Source organism: Carassius auratus, chromosome 21 (genome assembly GCF_003368295.1).
Source record: "Carassius auratus strain Wakin chromosome 21, ASM336829v1, whole genome shotgun sequence".
Lineage (NCBI taxonomy): Eukaryota > Metazoa > Chordata > Actinopteri > Cypriniformes > Cyprinidae > Carassius > Carassius auratus.
The window spans coordinates 14,218,719-14,243,932 of NC_039263.1; the positions used below are offsets into that span (position 1 = coordinate 14,218,719).

Sequence of the window (25,214 nt, forward strand, 5' to 3'; positions counted from 1 at the left end):
TGGAGACCGCCGATTAATCATCCCAATGATTATCGGCTGGTAGTGATCAATTGGAGCACCCCTACTTTTTTTGTTAGTTTATACAGAAGCAATAATAGCATGCCTTAAAAGTAGGGCTGCATGGTTTTGGAAAAAAAATAACATTTTGCGACATTTAGTTTTTCTGCTATATATATTGTGATATAAAAAAATTAAGAAATGACCACGACTTGAATAGCTCTGTTTGGGGAAAAAATTATCTATGATTAGGGTGATTTTTGTGGGTGATTAAATCAGCATATAATATAAACTAATTACAAGCATAGATCAATATAATAGAACAAAGATACAAATGAAATGAACCGTGCTTTACTTTTTTTCAGGTAAGTCTAATAGTATTCAGGTACAGAAATTGAATAATCAAATGTAAAATAACAGCGCGAAGTCTTCGCTATATAAATTAAACCTAATAAATCTACAAAGATTTGTGTTAAAGCGACAACATTTTTACACACATCCATTGTCTTTCTCAAGTGTTTACCTTCACCTAAACATAACTTTGCATGTTATTAATAGATGTGGAAGTGAATTCAGAGTTCATGTGCATCTGTGTGGCCCTCACTGTGTCTCCAATGCAAACAATGCAAAATACTATGAACACATTAGAATCATTGATGTTGTCTACACTGGATGCGGTGCGACACTAAAAATGTCTGACAATAAACGCAAGCCGCATTCTTTTTATGATGCACTAAAACAGTTCAGATGACAGACTTTAGCTGTTGCGGGGTGGAGCAGAGTACAGGGAAACGATGTCTGTGTGTGAGCAATAAACAATCAGTATAAACATAACTCTGTGTACTAAACATCGCACATCCTGCAATGTGACTATTACGGGGGTGCACATTGCGATATCGAAGCTGAAACTGTATATTGTGCAGCCCTAATTAATAGAGTTGGTCTTCTAAAATGATGTGTGTGTGTGTGTGTGGAGGGATGTAAATACACTAAAATATATATATATACACACTGCTTTTCAAAAGTTAAAAGATATATTGTGGGGGTTTTTTAAATGGAGTTTCTTATGCTCATTAAAGCTATATTTGATCAAAAATACAAAAAAAAAAAAATTATTTGAATAAAAAGTAAAAAAAAAAAAAAAGAACTCAAAATAGAAATATTATCGTAAAATATATATCTTTATGATCACTTTTTATCCATTTAACACATCCTTGCTAAATAAAAGTATTAATTTCTTTTAAAAAAATGCTACAATTTTATTGTTACTTTACATTTTTGAATAGTAGTGTATTATTGTGACTCTAATTATTATGATTTATCAAAGAATCCTAAAAAAAAGTGTCACATGGTCCAAAAAATATTGAGCAGCAACTGTTTTTAACATTGATTATAAATCAGCTTTTGTAAAAAACCTTTGCTTCACAGGATAAATAATACTTAAAAGTATATTTGGAAAAAGATTTTTTAAATTGAAATAATATTTCCCAAAATTAGTTATATAAAATATACAGCCTGATACAGCCTTTATAAGAAAGTTTTTTCAAAAGCATTAAATATTTTACTGATCCAAACATTTGAACGTTAGTGTGTAAATATATATAATATATATATATATATATATATATATATATATATATATATATATTTACATATCTATCCATATTACATATCTATCCATATCTATTCATGTTAATTTTTTTTCTGTGTTTCAGTGTATAGGATGGCCTACCTGCGACTGAAAACACTGTTCTCACACCTGCTGACCTCACACCCAGAACTGGAGCCAATCATATGGACCCTGCTTCAGCACACCCTCCAGAACGAGTACGAATTGATGCGAGACAGACACTTGGACCAGGTACTACCAGCGCTTTTTTCATAAATGTTATAATATCCTGCATTTGCATTTAATTAGCTTTGCCTATGTTCTGCATAATGTTTTAAAAACTCTCCTCCCCGTTTTCTTCTCAGTTGATTATGTCGGCTATGTATGCCATATGCAAGGTGAAGAACGTGGACTTGCGCTTTAAAACGATTGTGACCGCTTACAAGGAGATGCCTAATACTAATCAAGAGGTGAGAGTCAGTCTGTCTTGTGTTCCCTTTTAAATAGTTTAATTCTGATGATCATTCAAATACATTAAGAAAGAATCTAAAGTGATATTAAACAAATCATCGTTCTCTTTTTTTTTTCTGAATCTGTCAGACATTTAAGCGTGTGCTTATCAGAGAGGGGCAGTATGACTCCATCATTGTCTTCTACAACCTGGTCTTCATGCAGAAGCTGAAGACTAACATCCTTCAGTATTCCTCTCCTCGGGTGAGACGCTCAGGTTTACCTTCACTGAATCAAACTTTACTTGTATTGTACTGCCCCCTGGTGGCTTTGAGACATGTTTAAATGAATGAAAGATTTCACAACAACTTTGGGTTGACTTGAGGGTGTGTGTGCTTGTCTCCCAGCCTCCTCCTCTGTCTCCCATTCCCCGCATCCCCTGCAGCCCCTATAAAAACTCTCCTCTGCGTGTGCCTGGGAGCAATAACGTCTACGTCTCCCCTTTGAAAAGCAGCCGTGTGTCCCCAGTGGTCATGACCCCACGGAGCAGGTCTGTGATTACATTCCGGAGCTCGTCGATCACTTTTAGACTCAGAATCTATACGTTTAAAATATTGTCTTTTGACTAGATGCCTTTTTTTTGTTTAAGATGAGGAATGATGAATAGTGAGGTTGATTTAGTTAGTTTTTCTTACCGTAAAAAAAAAAAAAGACAGGATTATGTGGTTTTGTGCATGTTTTTTGTACTAATCGTGCTGTATCTTTTCTTTTATGGCGTCCTGGACAGAATTCTTATATCTATTGGCGAGTCCTTTGGGGTTAGTGATGAAAGCACTTAGTAAATGTTCGATCTATTTTAAGTGTGTTTGACTTTATTTAAAACTCTCTCTTTTCATCTGAACAGTCTGCAGACAAATTTCAGAAGATTAATGAGATGGTGAGCAGCACCGATTGGTCCCTCAAGAGGAGTCTGGATGGAGGCTCCGCCCCCAAACCCCTGAAGAGGTTACGCTTTGACATGGATGGACAAGATGAAGCTGATGGAAGGTCGGATTTATGTTCCTTTTTTTTTTTTTTTTTAGTTATCGCTCCAAGTTTAAATGCAGTGACTCATCAACAAAATGTTTGTTCATTTTTAGCAAATCGAGTGGGGAGTCAACACTTATCCAGAAGCTGGCTGAGATGAGTAAGTTTCCCGCAGTCTTCATGCGTGTCTGTTATCTGAACCGTGAGCTGGATTTCCTAGAATCACAAAGATACTCAAACCATCACACTTCCTCCTGTCTGTGCATCTTTTTTTGGTTTGTTTGTTTTTTGGTAGTTTTTTTTTTTGTTATGAGTCAGATGGTGGTGTTTATTATATAGTACGTATTAGGTGGGTTGAATGAACAAAATCCCTTGTCTTAAGTGACTGCATATAACAGTAGTAAATTCAAAAAACAATGGTTTCTATTTGAATGTATTTTAAAATGTAATTTATTCCTATGCTAGCCAAGCTGAATTAGTGTCACATGCTCCATCAGAAATCATTCTAATATGCTGATTTGGTGGTCAGTATTTTGGTATTTCATAGTAATTATCAATGTTAAAAACAATTGTGCTGCTTAGTATTTTTGTGGATATTTTCATAATTTTTTCAGGATTCTTTGAATTGATAGTTCGCCTTTTTCTGCATTCTCACATGCAAATAAGATGAAGTAGTTCTGCTGCACTATTAATTGTAAAGCAAAAACAGTTGTGCATTTTTGAATGCTGTATTGAGCAGTCATCACCCAGGACTGGAACGGATGTATCATATTGTTACGTACTAATATATATCCTGCAAGGAAAAAAAAAAAGAATTAAGACTGATTTCTTGTTATGCCATGTTACATTAAAGACTCCAGTAATGGCTGGTAAAAATATAGCTTTGCCATCGCAGGAATAGATTACATTTTCCAATGTATTAAAAATAGAAACGTTATTTTAAATTACACTAATATTTCACAATATTACCTTTTTTTTACTGTATTATCTATCAAATAAATGCTATCTTGGTGTGCATAAGAATTTTTCTTTTATAATCCAGAATGACAAGTCTCATTTCCCAGCTGAATACTCCACAATAAGAACTTATTTTCTATTTTGCATAATTAGCTCAGATGGAAGCATTGCAAAATACTGTAATCAAAAGGTGCAACTCATTGTTGAATAATTCATTCTCACGTAAAGGCTATTGCTTAAACATTTGTTCTTGTCCCTTCAGGTTCCACACGCACTCGTATGCAGGAACAGAAACTGAAGGAGGAGTCCGTTAAAGAACATCCAGAGCCCTAAATAAATCCACTCTATACTCCCTGAAGAAAACCACTCCACCATTGAAAGGGAAACACTGACATGCCTGAGGGTTATATGTTGCTATAATTTGGACTCCTCCCCCTGTTTTAATATTTAAGTGATGCACTGCATTTTCTGAAAAAGCACAGGTGCTTTTCCTGTGTTAGTTCATTTTAGTTTGTTTTAAGTGTGTGAGGGTCCATGAAGGAGGTTTTATTCTTTTAGTTGTTTGTTGAGGAAATAATGCGATGCATACCTCCTTAAATGATGATTCTGTCATTTACTTGCCCTCAAGTTGTTCCAAACCTGTATGAGTATCCTCCTCCTGCTGAACACCTGAGAAGATATTTTGAAGAATGTTTGCAACAAAATAGCTGATTGACTTCCATATTATTGAAAAAAATAATAATTAAGTAAAAGGGTGAGTAAATGATGACAGCATTTTCGGGTGAACTATCCCTTTAATTGATATGCAGACATGTAAAATCTGGCAAGTTTAGTGTCATATGATGATAATTTATTGTTTATGTTTTTTTTCCAATTCATTTTAAATCTTCCTACTTTTTCCTCATTGTTGTACAAGAAATTGAGATTCACAGGGTGTAAGATCAAATTTCCTTTAATCATGTATTTAAACCCTGCTGGTGTCTATTCTCATTTCTTAGAGGACCCCCTGTTCTGCGTGATAGAAGTCAATTGAATTAATTTAGAAACTATTATAAATGAGTTGCCGTTTAAGCATTACTGAGTTTTTTGGATGGCGTTGTGTGTGTGTGGAAGTGCATTTTTGTCATCTGTCTGACTTTTTATGTTCTTCCTGGCCCGCATTGTTGTTATTGCTGTTGGATTTTAAGATCGTTTTAGAGCTTTTGTTACTAATATTCAAACAATTATGTTATACCTCAAATGTTCTTTTTTCTTTGAAAGATTATGCTATGCCCAAAAGTTTTAACAACTGACTCGTTTAAGAACAATGACACGTGTCCTGTTTTGATTCAAAGAAGACGCTGGCACCTTTACCTGGCTCTTGTTGCCACAAACCGAGACTGAGCTCATGGTGCTAAAATGATAAATCAGGCTTGTTTTTTCAATTAACTGTTTAGACAAGTGTTGGCAGACAAATTTCCAAACCGGTATGCTGTTTGTCAAGCAATGACATGCTCGCAGATGTCTTGCTCACAATAGTTGTATTTAGAGTCCAGGGAATAATCTCGTTGCGTCTTGCTTTTTTGTTTTTTTAAAACCTGATCACTTTTACATTGGAATCATGTCTGCATCCAAGCTTCCCAAAAGTTGTGAAATCATCCATTTTCATAAGTGCGTTCCTCTTTAGAAATGATCGTGAGTGGAATACTGGAACATGTCTGTACTTGAAGGCAGAAGATGATTTTATATAGTTTGTTCGCTCAAATTCCCCCTTGCATCATTTATGGTTTTTAATGTACTTCTATCGTCACAAAGGTTCTGCTTTGTCAACAGTGGGTTCTTTTAAAAGGTTATCAGTCCATCATCAACAGAAGTGCTTGTGCTTGTGAAAGTTTAGTGCAGTGTAACTGGGTTAAATTCCATGTTACATGAGGACACGAATAAGGGGAACGGTAAAATGCACGTTTGCATATGCTTTTGTGGTTTAAAGCTAGTTTGCACCGTTCAAAGTAACTAGTGTTTTGTTTTGCATCTAAATTGCTGATGCCACTTACCTAATAATGATAAGCATTGGAATTTGGACCTTTCATACATGCTGTATATAAAGATATATTCAAAGCATTTATCTACAGCATTTGATAGAACTGCCATACTGAACAATGCAGGTATAAAGACGCCTGCTGTTCTTAGAAGGAAATGAATCGTTCATTTTGAACAGATTAAAGTGATGATGGGGAGGCCGGTCTTGGGACATCCTCCTATTTCATACCACCTCTAGTAGCTGACAATGCTGTGGTGGTTTGGTTAGTGACAAGCTGTGAGCGCTTTTAGACGACCTGCTTTTACCTCTCCACACTGCAGAAAAGGTAAGATGTTTTTGCTTTTACAGTTTGCTGTGAAATATATAACCGTTAAACTGTGTTCACACATATGTGAGCACTACTGTGGAGTGAAGTTTAGAAAGTAATTTGAGAGAATGGTTTATTTTTATTATGACTGGGAATGTGAAGATCGTTCACACAAGACTAGACAAACCTGTTTTCAGGACCCCGCTTATAAAAGTTAAATAAAATGTGAACTGCAAATAGTACATGCAGTCAAATTTTCAATAAAAATACAAAACATGTTCACTCTTAAGAATAAAGATGGCTAAATGTGGTTTTTGCAGTCATGCAATAGAACCACCATGTTGGGTTCCTCAAATAACCATTTTTTTTTTTTAAAGAACCATTTTTTTTTTTATTTTCTTTATTAAATATTTTCATAATCTGAAGAAAAAAAATGTACACTGTGAAGAACCTGTGGTGGAATGAAAAGGTTCTTCGTGGAACCATTGATGCCAAAAAAAAAAAAGTGGACAGTATCATACTAAGTTAAGGTATACTTCAATGAAAAATGGCTTCCTTATTCCATCGAAACAAAAGATATTCTGAAGAATGTTGGTGCTTTTTCTGTCGATGCAATGAAAGAATGGAAAAACTGTTCAGGATTTGGAACAACACAAATAAAGGTGCTTCAAGAGGTTCTTCAGGCGATGCTATAGAAGAACCATTTTTGGTTCCACAAAGAACCATTCAGTCAAAGGTTCTTTAAAGAACCATCTTTGTTTTTTTTTTTGTTTTGTTTTTTTACTTTTTTGTAATCTGAAGAACCTTCTTTCACCACAGAACCTTTTGTGAAACCGAAAGCTTCTTCAGATGTTCAGATGTTCTTTATGGAACCATTTAAAGTTATTCTATGGCATTGTTAAGCACCTTTATTTTTAAGAGTGGACATAAGGGGTGATCTACTTGTTTTAAATCTCTAAAACTAAGTTTGTAATCATTCTACAGGGAAGGACATGAATGCGTCTGATCCAGAGCTCTCCTGTTTGAGCCCCAACAACACTGATGACTTCAAACACCAAGTGTATCCTGCAGCATACGTTCTCATTTTTGTCCTGGGACTCGCCGGTCACGCTTTATCGGTCTGCATCTTCTTCAGCCAATGGAGGACCCAGAAGAGTTTCACTCCAGTCAACTTGTTAATGGTGAACCTGTTGGTCTCAGACCTGATGCTGGTGTCCTCTCTGCCCCTGAGAGTCTCGTACTACATACTGAAATCTCACTGGATCTTTGGTCACATCACCTGTAAACTCATCTCATACGTCTATTATCTGAATATGTATAGCTCTGTGTATTTCCTAGTGGCCCTGAACATCTTGCGTTACCTGGCGCTGGTGCGACCGTACATGTACATTCGCATACAGAGGCACTATGTCGCAGGTATCGTGTGTGCTCTCATTTGGCTCTTGATGGGTTTAGGCTGCAGTCCGCTGTTGTTCACTAAGAGAAAAGAAAATGACCTAGACAGTTTTCGGTGTTTGGAGCTGGCAGAAGACAATGTGGATAAATTGCTCCTTATCAACAACGTTACGTTTCCGGTGGGCTTTGTGTTGCCTTTGGTGGTTATCATTTTCTCCTCGGTCTTGGTTGCGAGGAACCTTCTGAGGCCTAGTCCTGCTCTCGGTAGGACCAGACCTTGCAGGAAGAAGGCTTGTGCTCTGGTCATCATCAGCCTTGGGATCTTTCTGGTGTGCTTTTTGCCGTATCACGTAGTGCGGACAATCTTCTTAATCACCGAGAAACAGGTCCAGAATCGTACATACAAAGACTCGTGTAACTATATTTTGGTAGTCCGGAAGGCTGCCGTCATAGCGCATTGCTTGTGCACGGCTAACAGTTGTCTGGATCCTGTCCTCTTCTTCTTTGTTGGGGAAAATTCCCGATCGGTCTTTGCTAAATGGACAGGAGGAAGAAAACCCAGCGCTTGCACTGCAGGGAGAAATCTACAGCAGGAAGAGTTGCATGTTTTGCAGAACTGAATGGAAATGGCTCAATAGATAACAAAGAACAGACCAGAAGTACCTCATTCTTTGGTGTGCTTCTTAAAAACAAAAGATGAAAAGGTCATGTTTTGACTGACCAGCCTTGTTTACACTGGGTTCAGTACAAGTTAGGAACAATCAACAAAGTTTTGATTTCTGCAAATTAATTTTGGTACATCTTTTTCTTTAAAAAGGCACAAATTTTGGTTGCAATTGCACAGTTATGATGAATCTGAATGGGGCTAATTTGTAAACATTAACAAGACTAATATGTGTGTTAACAGTATTTTTACAGACAAAAATAAACCTTTTCTGTTTAATTTTGTAACTTAGTCACAATGAGAGCGCAACACAATTAAAATAGGTTTAAATAGATAACTAATGGCTGCCTGGTTGCATAGACAAGGTTTAAGACTATTCCCAAAAAAGAAAAAACTGAAAGCAACTTGCACAGACATATCGTGTAAGTGTCAATGATTTGTATCAAGAGGCACAGCAATAAGGTGGATTTTTTTTTTTCTTCTTCAAGGGCACTACCTAAATGTTCTAATTTAAGGCCTAATCCTGGATTAATTTAAGCTCTGGCAGTGAATCCGGTTGAGTGAGAGCTAAATTAAACGCATCACAAAGCCTCCAGAAATTGGCCCCCATTTACTTCTGTTATGACTGCGAGTTCAACTCATGTCAGAGTTGTTTGTGAGGGTTTGTTTTTCTCCTGAGTTATGGGTGTGTCAGTAAAAAAAAAAAAACATGGTAAATATGTTGCAATTATTATTTTTTGTACAATTCCTGCAATGCATAATATACAAATTATATAGAATATACAAATTTAGTTTACTGTATCTTTATAAATGTCATGTGAATATAAAAAAGCATAACATCTGATATGCATTTTTTATTTTATTTTACATTTTGTAGAAGTTAAATTATTTTCGTTTTTTATCATTTAAAAGTGCCAAAACTTCCCAACTTTTGAATGCCCCCAATGCTGTTGATTTGAGCTTGTAAGTCACTTTTTGCACTTATTGACATTTGTCATGTTTTATCACTGCTCACATCCATAAAGTTAACTTTGCTCCACTTGGTAACTTAGCCAGTGATTGCTTTCCCTGATAGCTACCTGCTATCTGAAATTTCTTTTTTTCTTTTAAGTTTAATTCACTGTTAGTGGAAGCACCCTAGTATTATGGTGTTGATTGTTAATCACGCTAATATTTAGGCAATGCTATTACACTCATAGGTGTATACTATAGCGTATATTATTTTTTCAGCATATATTTTCAGTTAAACTTAGTCCTGTACTGAAGGTTTCACTTCTCTATGCATGTCTATAGCACGTGTCTGCAGAGTCCCAATGTTAAAGTCTGCACAATCAGGAAGCATAAGTAATGCTAGCAAAGCATGTGGCTTCCTCTGCTTTTCGCAGCTCTCCTTGTTGCCAAATTAAAACTGTGCACATTCCTCTTTTTAGGTTTCCATACTTGACACATTAATGTTGTGGTAAATATCTGTGCTGTTTATTTGTCTTCACATTCACACGAGGAAGCTCAGTTTTCTGTGGTGAATATCACTTTATCTTCATCACATCTGTACTTGCAGTACATATTGCAGTACACTTTTTTTCCCCCTTTTTTTCTTTTTAAAAAGATGCACTGCTTAGAGAAGATCTCAAGGAAACCGTTTCCACAGTAATTATGTTTTGTTTATACGTAAACATTGAACTTACTTTCATTTCATCCATAAATGGAAGTATTAGCTATCACTACACCATTGTTCCCTTACTGAAGCTCCTCCCATTACGTTGCATTCTGCAAAAAGCACATCCTCTGCCTCAACACAGGTTATGCCTCAAAATCTTAGACTTGGATTGTAATCAAATTAACTGTTAGTCACCAAGCAATAACAACATCTTTGGATATTTTAAAAGCTCAGAGGCTAATACTTTTGTCTTTTAGAATCTTTTTCTTTTAAAATAATCATTGATATGAGAAACTGTCAATATCGTGTAGATGTTAACAGACCAAATTCAAACACTCCAGCTGTAATTACAGGCATTTTCATGCATTTACTTAACGTTTTTTGTTTTCGTTTAGCCTCTTCATCCCAACAGTACCAGTGGTTTTTGAGGCTGATCTGTTAGTCTATATGTAAGAAATGTGTTTCTAACCTCTGTTGCTGCAATAAAGCTGTTTTGTTTCTGTGACCACACACTTCTGCACCATGCAACACAGCCCTGTTTTATGTTTTGTCATTTTAAGTTATCTTGAAACACACTTAGACGGTTTCTGAGATTTTTATTTAATGTTTTTAAAGGTGAACTTTTACACTATAAAGTGTCTTAAGCTTTGAAAAATAACTAAAACATCGATGTATTGGTGGTGCTAGTTGTGTATAGTTTTGTCCATTCCTTGGCATGTGATGTAAATACGGCTCCGCCCTTCAGGGGGCGACATGCTCAATGTAGAATAGAACAGCTGTGTGTAGAAAACATATGTATTGGGTCTTCATGAAATCAGCACAATTTTAATTATATTTGTGAAAGTGCTGTTCTTTGTGAAACATTAATAAAAAAAAAAAAAGTAATGTAAGTGCACCTTGGTAATAACGGTATTTTCAGCACACACAGCACAGATATGAGTTTCATGGCAAAATACGTAAGAAACTGCAGGTCATTTCACTGCAACAGCTTTTTTAGCAGAGTATGACACAATCTTTTGACCATGGAAATGTTGTAAGAGTCAGACCTAAATATAACTAACGACCACCCTCTTGACTTGTGTGTGTGTGTGTGTGAGAGAGAGATCGAGAGAGCGAGAGCGAGCGCGCTCGTGCAAGGAAAGAGAGAGAGAGAGCGCGCGTGTACTTCAGCAAGTGTCACATCAAAACTGCGACAAGACATCGAGAACACGTTAAAACCGCTGTAAAATGGAGGTATGATAATATGTTCTGTGCTTGCGCTTCAAAATACTGTTGTTGTTGTTTCTTTCTTTTTTTATTTTCAAGTTTATTTCATTTAATGCTCTTCACACATTGTCTGCTACAAAGTAAACCAAAACTTGTTGCATTTCAGTCTATGAGATGCCACGAGATGATTCAAGATGGCAAAGCAGCAGCCATAAGAGATGTCATAGATCTAATTGATTTAGACTATAGTCTGTTTTCGTTTTCTTGTTGAATACATTTTCATTATTAATGATATCAGCAATTTTTTTGCAAATCTAAAAAATAAAAATACAGAAACATTTCAGTAGGCTATTTTCTATTTATTGGTTTGTCACCTTGCTTTAGTGTTAGCAGCACTAAAGCTGCATGAACTTCACACTTTTTTTGAAAAACTGATTACAATTTGAAAATTCTAAAACGTATCTTTTAGGTTAAAATTAGGCTTTGAATTAGACTTTTGTACTCCACTGTATGCATAATATGTTTGTTTTCACGTTTTATAGTTTTTAATTTAAGACACGTTTGGTTTAAATTATTGTTAGTGCAGGTTTGAATCATTTTAATGTATATATATACATATATATTACTATAGACAGATTCATTATTCTTTAAAATATGTGCTGTCAAGGTTAAGAGATAACGGTTTACATTCCACATAAACACTCTCAGCATGTGTTTGAGTCATATGTGAGTTTGGAGTCAGTGGGTGAAAGATGAATAAAGCAAAGCTGTGGCGATGTCATTCAGATCGGCCAAGCCACCTGCAAACCTCCATTTACATAACCCTGTTTGCAGAGGCGGCTATCATTACCAACAGTTTTGTTGTTGTGTTTGTGCCAGTAACGCATACAATTGTGTTTGACCAGAGAACCCTGTTGACTTGACACTGCCTCACTTACATGTCTCTCGAGTTAGAAAGAAAGTATGACTGGAATGGCAGCGAGCTAACTGACACAGGAAGTGGTGTAACCTTAAATGACAGATTAAAATGGCGGGTTTGGATGGTGGACCCCGTGCTTGTGTTTGCAGATTAGAGGCTTTTTTGACAATTGATTTCAGCATAGTTTGTGATTAATTAAGTGGCTGAATACTCAAACCACCTTTTCAATCTCTGAACATTTTTAAGTGATCAAAGAAAAACAACTGGCTTAAATATAGACTGCTTTTTAAAAAAAAAAAAAAGAGCTTTGACAACTTGCTATTTTTTTACTGGCTTGTGGGCAAATTTAAAAATGTTCCAATAGGTTAGACGGTTTTATACTGTGACTTACATAGGCTCTATATAATATATCCCACTGAAGCTGCCATACATAATTCAGATACTTTTCCAATTTTGTTATTTTAATAAAATCTCTAAATAGCAATGATTTTTTTGAGTTGAACATACCAAAATAAATGCCTACAAACCCAACAGATAATTTTGTCTAAAATGTATTATTTAAAAATTAAGTGTATTATTTAATATGCTTAATGTTTATTCATATTTAATGCAGTTCTTTTTTTCATGCAAATGAATCTGCAACTGGAAACAATTAATGGTTTAAAGTCCCTCATCAACATTAATACTGTGCTGTATTTGGTGCTTTATCATGTTAGATGTTTTTTTTTAATTACTGATCATGCATGCTGAGAGAACGTTATGGTGTTGCACAATAATATAGCGTAATAATTCAAGCTAAATTTAATGTGCTGCTGCTTGGAAAGTGAGTGTATAACATACAAAACAACTGACTGCAGTATGCATGATGTGCTTCTGTTGTCTGTTTCGGAAAATTACATTGTGGTTTGTTTGCTCATATAATAGACAAGATACAAACTCATTTTATCATGATCGTCAACTTTTGCATACTTTAAGCCATAGGAACCATTCTCTGTAAATATATTGTGAACTGAATCACATTTAAACATTAAACAAAAATCTTGGCTGCAAGAGGAGTTGTGAAGACTGGATTGACTTCATTGTAAGCTTGTCCGTTTCACAGCTTCGTGTTGGGTCATACTGACTCTCAGAGCGCTGAACCGCATGGACGTCGGGATATTTAAGTTGATTATCTTCTGAATGTCAGCTATGTGAGCATGCGGGTCAGTGTCAGTCCCACCTCAGCAGCTGTTAGGGCAACGGCCTTCTTTTGTCAGAGCGGTACGCAACCACAGAGTGTGTTCATAGATGAGACAGAGCAATTTGAAGAAGGGAAATGTTGTTGCAATGTGACATTAACCAACTACAACAAGCTTCCTCCCCGAAATACTTGTATATTTGGTTTGTTTTTCATAATGGAGAGTGTTCTGTGCATTTAAGATAGCGATCATCCATTACCTCATGAAGAATTCTGTGCTGGGAGACTGTGAGAGCATTTGGGTGTGAACTTGTCCCAGCTACCCTTCAAAATTCAGGGTCATAACTTCATTTGGAGTATTTGCAAGTGATGTAAATGTTTAGTGCAAGACACAGTGTCTTTTCCATGTCATGAATTTGAAGAGTTGCTTGGTTCATAGTCATTACAATCAATGAGACCTCGTCAGATAATGTCAAGTGGATGCAGGTTGTCCTGTCACAGGAAGTGGATGTCTATTTTGTAGACTGGACTCTGATGGGATCTGGGTGAGAGGTGGAATCCGTCATCATAACTCACTGACTCGCACCAGAGTGTTTTGCGAAGCCTTGACTTTTCCAGCACACCATCCGCTCCAAGTATTCTGAGCCAGTATATGAAGTCATAGTACTGGGGCACTTTTGGATAGAGATCACTCTACGTGAACATGATTGTCCTAGAACTCTCCTGCCTTTAATAAAGAAATGGTGACTTTAGGCCATAAAAATACTCTAAACAAGTGCAAAAATGTGTGATTTTGTTGTACATAACATGCAACCTTGCATTATTGTGGGTATAACAAACCTCAAATATTAGTGCCATTGGATAAAATATATAACTTGGATAACCGTTATGGTATTGAATTTGACATTCCAGCTCAGGAAAGATGGTAGTTAAGAATAGGGGTGCTCCGATCACGATTGGCCGATCGTAGAGAAGATAGAAAAAAATAGAAAAATAAAAATAGAGAAGATGCGCCAAAAAACGTCGAAAATGAAGTGGATTTGCGCATCTTCTCTATTAACAACAGCTCTGTGTAGTAACAGGTGCTCTATGTGAAATCACGCACCTGATGGAATTAACCGCTGATTAGAGAACCGGCTTTACTGACGAGATGCGCATTAACGATCGGCCGATCGTGATCGGAGCACCCCTAGTTGAGAATTGGCTTTGTGCTCGTTCTTGTGGTGCCATTAAGCACTCAATGTTGTTACAGTGTCACAGTCAGATATTGAGATGAGAGCCTGCAAGCATACAGCAAATCACAACTAGGGTCCTGCACCAATCCAGCTGCCCAATGAGATGGACAATGGCTAGGACATACATCTTTTGAGTTGACCTCTCATTTGCTTTGTTATGAATTTCTTTGTACTTATTCCCACTGTGCATCCCATGCAGCAATGCTGAGAATGCAGTTTGTACCTCTACATTATAAAGTGAATTCTGACATGTTTTGAAGAGCAAAATCACACAAGGTTGAGTTTATGTAGATAGAAGTGTCTGCATTCACGGCCCTCTGTAAAACAAGTTTTCTCTTTCCTCCATGTGCATCCTTCCATATTAAGGGATGAATTTCAGTGTAAATTGAATCATGGCTGCTTCCTCATGTCCTTCAACCCTCAGACATACAACAGTTTCTTTGTGGGACACTAATAAGATTCCATTTTCCACTTTCCAATTTCTCAGCAGCGTGTGCTGGTGGACTTCTGAAATGAGGAGCGTGTTTGGGTTGAGTTTCATTATTTCTCTAACAAAATAATTGTAATGTTTCAGTCACATTTGATGTTTTCACAGTTTCCGGGTTAAGGACAGATGCAACACCATATGGACATAAAATGATACTTGAAATAAGAAAATTTTTGTATGGTTATATTAGCATTTATAACAAAAAAACATGTCATGTGAAAGGCTCTATTGAAAAGCTTAGGGTCAGTAAGATTTGTAATGTTTTTAAAGAAATATCTCTTAAGTTTAATTTATTTGATACAGTGAATGGTCATGCTGAATATGTGTTTTATAAGTACTAATAAACAGCCAATATGTTAATAATAGACATGCTAATAAGCAACTAGTTAATAGTGAGAACTCTCTATACTAAAGTGTTAGCATATTTTGTTACAATGCAAAAATCCACTTGATCAGTTGAAAGTGTTGCTTGAAATTTTCTTTTCTTTTTTTTTTTTTTTTTAAGAGAGACTGCCTCTCTTGTTGCCACTGACAAAATTCCCCTTGTAACAATGTGGCTGAAGCGATTGTAGAGGAAACGCAGACCAATACCCGAGAGCCTAACTTAGATGTTTTTTCACACGGAACTGCTCCCACACTCATGACGGCCTTATGCTTCATGAGCTGATTCTTGCTCCAGCTCTGCAGTGCAGTTTAAAAGCGTGTGTCATCATAATCATGCCTCTGTTTTGGAGATGAAGAAAGGCTCATGCTGAACTGATTATGTTTGTTGCATTGTTTACTCACTCTGTGTCATATGACTGCTGCCAACTCTTGTAAAGATTAAGTAAGCATTGGAAGGAATATGTCTTTTGTTGCTAACAGTGTTTATTGAGGTAGTAAAATTGTTGAAGAAACTATTAGTGGTGATTGCAGCAGTGATGTCATCTTCAGGGGTCATCTCTGCAGGTGTGTGTGTGTGTTTGTGTTAAATGTGTGCAAAGGCACAGCTGTGGGGCACACACACCCTTAGCCACCCATACTCACACACATATGCTGTAAATCTTACCACCCACTGGGTCTCATGGGAAGAGCTGCCCACACCCTTCCTAAAATGAGTAGTAATGAGCTCAGTGCCCTGTACTCAACATGTGAGATATACACTGCGTCTGCATTAAACCTTCCAAAAGTAAAGACCATACCATTTGTCATTTATGTCCATGTGAAGACATAGTTTACCCAAAAATGAAAAGGTGCTGCTTATTTACTCACCCTCAGACCATCCAAGACTTTATTCAATAGAACACAGTTTTTGTGAAAACGGTGGTCCTTGGTGATTTATCATATGCTAGCCAAGAGGCGCCTTCATTTTATGAGTTAAAAAAGCAGATACAAAAACCAACAATTAATCTGCGACTCGTGACATATTGAGGTCTTATGAAGTCAAATCGATTACCGTATTTTTCGGACTATAAGTCGCACCTGAGTATAAGTCTCATCAGTCCAAAAATACGTCATGATGAGGAAAAAAATAAGTCGCATTTATTTATAACCAAGAACCAAGAGAAAACATGACCGTCTACAGCCGCGAGAGGGCGCTCTATGCTGCTCAGTGTAGGCTACAGGAGCACTGAGCAGCATAGAGCGCCCTCTTGTGGCTGTAGACGGTAAAGTTTTCCCTTGGTTCATGTCTCTTAGTTCATTTCTCTTGGTTAATGTCAAATTAATTTTGATAAATAAGTCGCACCTGACTATAAGTTGCAGGAACAGCCAAATGAAAAAAAGTGCGACTTATAGTCCAGAAAATACGGTAGTCTGTGTAAAGAAGCGAATGTTATCCTATTGCTTTCTCTCAGGCATCCTTAAAAATATTCTTGTTTGCCATAACCCGACCGACCCTGTCAATTTAGGCTTAAAATTATTATTATTTTTTATTTTTTTGCTTTTAGTCCGACCAATTTGCCAGTTGTAAATTTGTATTAAGACTGACCATTTTTTTTCTCTTCAAACAACTAATACAAAAGCAATACAATAATATTAATGATATTTTATTAAGTATTGTAAATATATAAATTGCCTAGGCCTAGATACAAACGAAGGCTACGTTATTAAAAAAAATAATAAAACCTTGACGTCATCTGTGTTTACACGGATGTCACACTATGGCCTGTGCGTTCGCTTCGTCTCATACTCTCACTCACTGTCAGAGTCAACGGTTCTCGCTTGGTAATGATGGCTGCAGCTGCAAAACAAAATGTTCGCGGACGCTGTTCAAAGTCATACGGGTTCGGGCACCGTAATACATCTAAAAAATACATTAAAACAGCTCGACACCGCTTTAACTTGGCACGAAGTTCTGGATCTTTTCCCATCCCTTCTCCCGTCTAATCTAAAACCTTGACCATGTCGACTGTCACTGTTCGAAAATCTATTTCACAAATCGATTGGACCAACCAACACAAGTTTAACAAACAAAAATAGGAAATTGATTTTAATGACCTTCTCTTGGAGTGCGTTCAGGTTTTTTTTCTGCCAGTATTCAGACAGTCTCATGCATACAGATACAGATTCGGGCTAGAATGGCCCACGAATGCAATTTTTTTGTTGTTGTTATTGACATTTCTAATCGTAAACACAGCCATGTTGAAGCCTGCAGTAAATGTTTTGCATCATGGCAGTCCTCTCCGGTTATTGTTTTTCGAGAATGTTGCACTCGTTTGTCATTGTGCACGTAACTTCACGCCAATAAATCATCAGCAATATTGGTCTTTACCAATATATTGAAACTTTACATTCGTCCTGCCTGTTGTCCGTGGATTTACCTTTATTTGGTGTTATTTGCTGTATAAAACGTATTTAGACATGCAAAATCGATTTTACAATCGATTCGATGAACACGTCTCTAAAAATCAAATAGGATTTTTTTTTTCACAAAAGTGACAACCCAAATAAGCAAAGTAAACGGTCTCTCATTTGTAGGTTGCATCGTAGCGGTGGATGCAAGTAAAACAGTATAACAGTACCAATTTTTTTTTTGTCTCACCTGAAATTCATGCAATAAACATGTTTTTGACAAAGATTTTAATTTGTTTGTGGTCTATATAGTCTGCATCAAATTGAGGTTTGCAATGATGCGCCCAAAGGCACGGGTAGAAGACCCAGTCAGTGATGTCACGATATACTAATTTGTTTAAATTCATAACTACGTAATGAATTTAAACTTGAATTTAGACCTACCTACCGACCCTTTTTGTAAAAAATTTTAACTGTTACTGCAAACCAAAATATTTTTAAGGATGACCTCATATAGACACTTTTGTTGTCTGCAGAAGGTGGCTTTTTCATCAAAATGGTAGATTTGTATGCTTGTATGTTGGTATAGCTGAAGTGTCAATCTTTTTGGAAACAACAACAGTGTCAGTCGTACATGCATATCATTGTAATTTTTACATTTTTATTTTGCATTTTATAAATCACCAGGGATGACCGTTTCAGCTAAAATCTTTATTGTTTTATTGAAGAAAGAATGTCACCTACGTCTTAAATGACCTGAGGGCGAGTAAATTAACAGCAAAAACATATTTCTCTCTAAAATATTCCTGCAGAGATGCAAAAAGCCAGATTATGTTTCATGTTATCTACTGTAAAACCAAAAATGTGATTATAGAGGGGAACTGGATGAAGGAAATCAGTGTTTTTTCAGTTGCTGTTGTTAAAAATGGCAAGCATGCTCTTATGTTGTGTGTCAGGCATGGGAGCTCTGCTCTGGGAGCGGTTCGGTCTCTGGGGCAGGTCCTCGTCATCTTCCCATGTTGTTTTTGGCGGTTAGCATAAATTTCTCAATTTGTCTGTGAACGTTTCTAGGGGTCAGATGTCTAACTGCCTGCTATGAGATAAACTGCTTGAATATATTTCTGTTACGAGTTACTGCTATTTAGAAACATGGAATATCAAATTTTGAGGGTTGCATTGATATATCAGTGAATCGTAAACATGCCTAGATTTAAAATGGTAACAGGCTATTTGACAGAACAAGCTTTTTTCTGGGGCACTAAATAGGGCGAATGATGTCATGATGGAATGCTCTTATCGTACAGACGACTGGATCTAGTGGAGCTGGAACACATGGGCAGCAGACAGAAAGAGGCTGGGCAAAAGAGATTTTTTTTTTTTTTTTTTTTTTTTTTTTTAATAAATGTAGGCCTGAATGCATTAAGTTACCAGGTGTTTACCAGGTCTTATTTGGCTTTTTTAATAAGCAGTTAGCTGTCATGTGCCTACATTTTTTTTAAATTGCTACCAGGCTTAAATAGACAAGACGAAAATAATTTTAAAGAATTGTATAGTTCTTTGTGTTAGCTTGACATATTTGAGTGTATAAGTGAAGATTCGGGTTCAAATCTTAACCTAATACATTTACATATTAAAAGGGTTTAAAAGTATATTAAAGTATATAATTACAATTTAATATTGACAACATATCGACTAACATATTTTACTTTAAACTATGTCACAGTAGAAGCATAGCACATCTCTGCACAAGACCTCTTTAGAGTGTTTCATTTTTAGATGAAAGTGTTTTAGAGTTAGTTGAGTTATTGAATCTGTTGTTTTTGAATCATTTTTAATGACTCACTCATGAAGACAGTAGTCACGTTTTGTTCTGGATATATGAGCGTTTTTGATCGAATCGGTCGAGTGAATGATTAAATTACTCACTTCTAAAGTCAGTCACTTGTTGCAACCTGGTATCTGATCTAATGGTTGTGTGTATATAATAATAAAATCTATTATAAATAAAACAATATTTAATAAAAAAATAATTCAATTATCAATTTGACAGCCAGCATTGTTTTAAATAAACATAACACTTAAGCCGTAAGACCTTCGTTTATCTTTGGAACACAAATTAAGATCGTTTTGATCAAATCTGAGAGCTCCGTAGACCGCAATGCAACTGTGATGTTCCCAGGTCCAGAAACGTATCAAGGACATCGGTGAAATAGTCCATGTGACATCAGCACTTCAACCGGAATTTTATGAAGCTACGAGAATACTTTTTAAGGTCAAAGAAAGCAATCATAACATCATTTATTCAACCATTCTTCTTTCCAAGTTATCGTCTTCCACCATTTAGGAGAGTATCCCAGAACGTAATCAACGTAATCAGTGATAGTTTACATTTAATAGACAGCGTGCGCATGCTGAACGTAAACAATGAAACAAAATTATTATTATTATCAAAAATATGAATATACTTAATTTGTGTTCCGAAGATGAACAAAGGTCTTATGGGCTTGGAACGACATGAGGGTGAGTAATTAGTGACAGAATTTTCATTTTTGGTGAACTAACTCTTTAAAGCCTTTATTTATAATGCATTTTAAAATTAGTATTTTAATGCATTGCACAATCCCGTTAATAATTAATACATTATAATATAACCACAGTTATACTTTACTAGAAGATTAAAAAGTCAAAGCTAAACTAAACTCCTCTAATATAAGGTGTTGCTTTGCCTGTTGCAATATTGTGTTTTCATACGTTTAAGAAAATGTGTTATGTATTTATAAATGTGGCAGGTGATTTTACAGTTAATAAATTGATTTGAAATAAATTTGCTTTGTCATGGATTGTTATGCCTTAGATTAATATTACAAAATATATTAGTTCTTATTCATACACTAACATTTTTGTATTTCAGGAGCGTTCTGTTGTAAAAAAGCGCTCTGTGGCTGAACTAGCTGGAAAATTCAGTTGTCCAGTATCCCATATGACAGACGCTGAAGTGGTGAGGTTTCATAGTATCCGAATATACAATCCATTAATAATGAATACATTATAATATAACCACAGTTAATGCATTATAACACTTATCAATTCATTGTTTCATTATGCATTTAAAATGTTTTTTTGTTGTTGTTTTTTTTTACAAGAAATCATGTATTACAACAAACATTATGAATAAATATAATACATTTTCAACTTAATAACGCATTATAATTCCTTATACCAAAAGGCTTTAAGTAAAATGTTACAAAAAAAAACTGTACCTGCAGACTGAGAAACTTTATTAGAAAAGTTTTATTCATAATTAACTTTGTTCAGTCGTGTTTGGCTTGCTCAAGCACCCTTCCTGTTTTTGACTCTTCATGTGTTCTTCAGTCTTATCTTAAGTTGCCTCATCATTGTATAACCAACTTCCTGTAAGGTATAGACTGCATGCAGCTTAGTGTTAGTGGGTTCCCACGATGCTCTGAGACTGAACGTCTTGAAAACAACCAGTCGTGTAAGTTCATAGACATTGCCTCAGCTCTAAAACATCACTTTTGACAAGGCAGCACTGGTTTCCCTTCACTGATAGTGAGAGTGCTAATGGTCATAGATGGAAGAGCCTGAGACGGGAATGATAACAGCGGGCTGAAGTCATCTCCCACTGAGCCTGTGTGTCCCCCTGAGGAAGCTTGCATGGCTCCAAAAACACGTTCTCATAGATTTCCTTTTGAAATACACTCTTGCTCAAATGAGCATTTACGACTGTGGTTTCCTGTGCTGAAAACGAGACATTTTCTCTGCATAACAGAACCTAGTGGCTTGTAATTAGAAAATCTTTACTAGAAGATTAAAAAGTCAAAGCTAAACTAAACTCCTCTAATATAAGGTGTTGCTTTGCCCTTTGCAATATTGAGTGTGTTTTCATACATGTTTAATAAAATTAGTTTTATGTATTTATAAATGTGGCAGGTGATTTTACAGTTAATAAATTGATTTTTAGAGTGCTTTGTCATGGATTGTTATGCCTTAGATTAATATTACAAAGAAAAAGAAAAGATTAAAAAAGATTAATATTACAAAAAATATTAGTTCTTATTCATACAGTAACATTTTTCTATTTCAGGAGCATTCTGTTGTAAAAAAGCGCTCTGTGGCTGAACTAGCTGGAAAATTCAGTTGTCCAGTATCCCATATGACAGACGCTGAAGTGGTGAGGTTTCATAGTATCCGAATATGATCACATCCTCTCTGCTTTCGCACTTGAACTTCCTAATATTTCCCATCTCCTTTTTTCATGACTTTAACAAAGTCGTCTCATCTTTTCAACATTATTTTAATGCTTATGCTTAAAGTTTACCATTTTGATTTGAAACTTCAGTTTTTCTGCTCTTTATTGATTACTTTTGAAAAAACAGTTAGCCCCAAGCTTAGTGTGGATGTTAAGACTGATTATGCAAATTCTCATGAACAGCTTGACAAAGTGTCATTCTATCGCTTAGGAAACAGACACCGAAGGAAGGCATCCTCAAGCACAGATATTGGTAGCAATTTATTTTACAGTCCTGTTCCCCATGTACATACTAGGTACTTATTATAGTAATTACAATAACTATGTAATAACTAGGTACTTATCCTAAACCTACCCCTAAACCTAACCTTACCCCATGTAGTTACATTGTATTACAAAGAACTTTCATATAGAAGTACACTGTAAGTAAACTATACATGTAAGTACACGTACTGTAAAATAAAGTGCAACCCAGATATTAATAACGGGGAATGTTATGCAATGCAGAGCTACTATGCTACATGTCTATGCAGGTGACAGATGTTATCTGTTTGATTGTTTTTTTATAACTACTTTCCTGCCTTTTTCCCCTTTGCAAGCCCTGATGTTTACTTTAGTATTTCTTAAACATTCCTCACTGCCAACTCTCAAGTATAAGTTATAAGTCTGTTTCAGTTTGTATATGGCTATATCTTAATGTTTGATCTAGTCATGTGTAATTTTTAAAGCTGATTTTTATTTTTAAATAGTTTTATTCTTTTCTTATGTTTATTTATTTGATTTTATTTAAAATAAATTGATTAATTATTTGTAATTAATATTACGTATTGATTTTGTGGTATATTTTAATTATTTTAATTTACATTTAATTATTTATGTGAGGTTTTTTCTTATCTCTGTTAGAGTATAATATTTCTACTATATATATATTTTAATATTATGTATTGTTTTATCACTGTGACTGTTTTTTTTTTATTAATTTCTATTAAATTGTTTTGTTTATTTTTTATTATTGTCAATAATATAATTTTATTAATTTTATTTGATTTTAATTATTTAATTCTTCAAATGTTTCGTCTATTATTATTATTATAGATATTTTTTTATTATTTAATTTTTTTAATTCTTTTTTGATCATTAGAATTCTGAGGAAGTAATGTGGTAGTAAGGTATGTACGTGTTTAGGCATGTGGATCTGAGCTGCTTGAGCTCTTGTTTCAGAACAAGCCTGTGAGGAGGAGACCCCCGCGCTCTCTGCCGCTGCCTGCTGGTAATGACGCAGTTCAAGGCCAGGATGAGGTGAGAAGATCCGGGAATTGACCTCCAAAAAAAACCCTACATTGTCAGTAATAAAACTAGCTTTCATTACAGTGTAGTTAGAACATTATCCTCAGTAGATGAATGCATATACATTCAAAATATGCAATGTGTTGTAGCAATGATGCAGATTTTCAAGCTTTTTCAACATGAGTATTGTTAAAAGTTTTTTATATTTACAAAACTGATTTATTGTTTATCTGTTCAGAAAGGAACTGAAACAGTATCAACCAGGAAGAACAGAAACTCTGCCCTCATTGAGAAACTGCAGGTTGGTTGTCCGCAGCAATGTCTCCCTCTAGTGAGCAGAGGTCAGTATTGCGTTAGATAATAAAAGTGATTTTCCATCCCATTCACACAGGCCAGCCTTACGCTTTCTCCCACGGGTCCTGGGGTGATGAAGTTTCCGGTGCAGGCCTTCTCCCCCGGTTCCCCCGGCAGCCCCTCCAGTCCTCCTGCAACTGTCACACCTAAAGAAGAGGAGACTCCTGCCAGCTTTGAGAGTACCGCCGAGGGAACTGTTCTCAAAAGCATCAACAAGGTTTAAGGCTTTGTATCATTTCACATGTCAGTGAATTCAAACCAATAAAAACTGTTACAGTGTTTAAATTCACATTTTTTGTTTAAATCTGCGCAGGGTAGAGCTCGACATTCCATCAAGCGGCGCCCGCCGTCTCGCCGGCACAGGAAGTCCAGTGCAGATGAAGGAGGAGAAGAGGTGGATAAAACACCCACCCTCGATCGAACGACTCCAAACGGGCACGAAGGAGACGTGTTTGAAGGACACAAGACCTCGCCAGATGCAGAATCTCTCTCCTCTAAAGAACAGATTGAGCAGGAAACTAAAGCCACAGATTCTGAGAAGCCAGAACCAGAGGAAATAGTGGAGACTGTGATTTCAGAAAAAGAAGAGGGAGAGGAGAAAACAAAACCAGAAGACGAAGAAGAGAAAACTAAGCCAGAAGACGAAGAAGAGAAAACTAAACCAGAAGACGAAGAAGAGAAAACAAAACCAGAAGAGAAAACAAAACCAGAAGACGAAGAAGAGAAAACAAAACCAGAAGAGAAAACAAAACCAGAAGACAAAGAAGAGAAAATAAAACCAGAAGACAAAGAAGAGAAAATAAAACCAGAAGACAAAGAAGAGAAAAGTGAAGATGAACCACAGCTGGCTAACAGCACAGAAGAAAAACACGAAGAGCCAGTCAAACCACAAACAGAAGCCGACACAACCGATGAGAAAGAAGAGGAACAGAAAGAGGATGAAGTAAACCATTAGAGGCAAGTGAGGGTGAGACATATTCATCTTCACACTAGTTACATGCTCTAACTTAATGTCTCATTTGATCTCATTATTGATATTTTGCAGGATCGTAAAGTCTCTCAATAGAGAAAAAGGTCAGATCTGTCTCAGGCTGAAGAACTCACTTCTTAACCAAAGCAAAGTCATCCGGAGAAGATGAATAATGCGGATAACTTGGTTTCAGACTTCAAACATTTGAGTCGTCTGAAAGAGCAAGTGAAAGCTGCAGGTGCAGAGAACAACAGTGTTTTCTCTTCTGTACAGTTGTATTAATATTTAGTTGATACCTCTGTTCTGAGCCGCTTGCGTGAATTCACACATTAGTTTGGTTTGAGAAATGCTTTTGTATATAGGAAACAGTCTCCACCGAGGGACTTTTTTTTATTCTGTTTTTGTTTATAGTTGTATTCCTGTCAAAGAAAAATAGAAATGGTTGATCTTAAGAA

At 36.0% G+C, this 25,214-nt stretch overlaps 3 protein-coding genes across 7 annotated transcripts in view; all 3 read left to right on the forward strand.

Moving 5' to 3' along the window:
* LOC113038593 (retinoblastoma-associated protein-like) overlaps positions 1–5,346 on the forward strand; it is a 30,584-nt gene extending 25,238 nt beyond the window's left edge. The window contains exons 20-27 of the mRNA XM_026196146.1: positions 1,713–1,858; positions 1,972–2,076; positions 2,207–2,320; positions 2,464–2,606; positions 2,844–2,874; positions 2,961–3,103; positions 3,196–3,242; positions 4,302–5,346. Coding sequence (XP_026051931.1) covers positions 1,713–1,858; positions 1,972–2,076; positions 2,207–2,320; positions 2,464–2,606; positions 2,844–2,874; positions 2,961–3,103; positions 3,196–3,242; positions 4,302–4,372 — 800 coding nt within the window. The 3' untranslated portion in view covers positions 4,373–5,346. The remainder of the gene's footprint in view (positions 1–1,712; positions 1,859–1,971; positions 2,077–2,206; positions 2,321–2,463; positions 2,607–2,843; positions 2,875–2,960; positions 3,104–3,195; positions 3,243–4,301) is intronic.
* Positions 5,347–5,483: 137 nt separating this feature from the next.
* On the forward strand, positions 5,484–9,172 carry cysltr2a (cysteinyl leukotriene receptor 2a). Its single transcript, XM_026196155.1, has 2 exons — positions 5,484–6,384; positions 7,351–9,172. The coding sequence occupies exon 2, from the start codon at positions 7,359–7,361 to the stop codon at positions 8,379–8,381; it is 1,023 nt and encodes a 340-aa protein (XP_026051940.1). The 5' UTR covers positions 5,484–6,384; positions 7,351–7,358; the 3' UTR covers positions 8,382–9,172.
* A 1,992-nt stretch (positions 9,173–11,164) lies between these two features.
* dub (duboraya) lies at positions 11,165–25,197 on the forward strand. Of its 5 annotated transcripts, none has more exons than XM_026196150.1 (8): positions 11,170–11,315; positions 20,790–20,876; positions 21,984–22,070; positions 23,370–23,447; positions 23,674–23,736; positions 23,827–24,006; positions 24,103–24,756; positions 24,835–25,197. In XM_026196150.1, the coding sequence occupies exons 1-7, from the start codon at positions 11,310–11,312 to the stop codon at positions 24,742–24,744; spliced, it is 1,143 nt and encodes a 380-aa protein (XP_026051935.1). In that variant the 5' UTR covers positions 11,170–11,309; the 3' UTR covers positions 24,745–24,756; positions 24,835–25,197. The 5 variants fall into 5 exon arrangements, with proteins under 5 accessions (XP_026051936.1, XP_026051935.1, XP_026051934.1 ...); XM_026196149.1 differs by having other exon boundaries at positions 24,103–24,746; XM_026196151.1 differs by lacking the exon at positions 20,790–20,876 and having other exon boundaries at positions 11,165–11,315; positions 24,103–24,746.
* Positions 25,198–25,214: the final 17 nt, after the last annotated feature.

Bases quoted from the DNA above. Each gene is read 5' to 3' on its own strand.
- cysltr2a (XM_026196155.1), top strand. From the start codon at position 7,359: ATGAATGCGTCTGATCCAGAGCTCTCCTGTTTGAGCCCCAACAACACT.
- dub (XM_026196150.1), top strand. The intron at 20,877-21,983 runs GTGAGGTTTCAT...TTTCTATTTCAG, and splicing joins ATATGACAGACGCTGAAGTG to GAGCATTCTGTTGTAAAAAA. The intron at 23,448-23,673 runs GTGAGAAGATCC...TTATCTGTTCAG, and splicing joins CAGTTCAAGGCCAGGATGAG to AAAGGAACTGAAACAGTATC.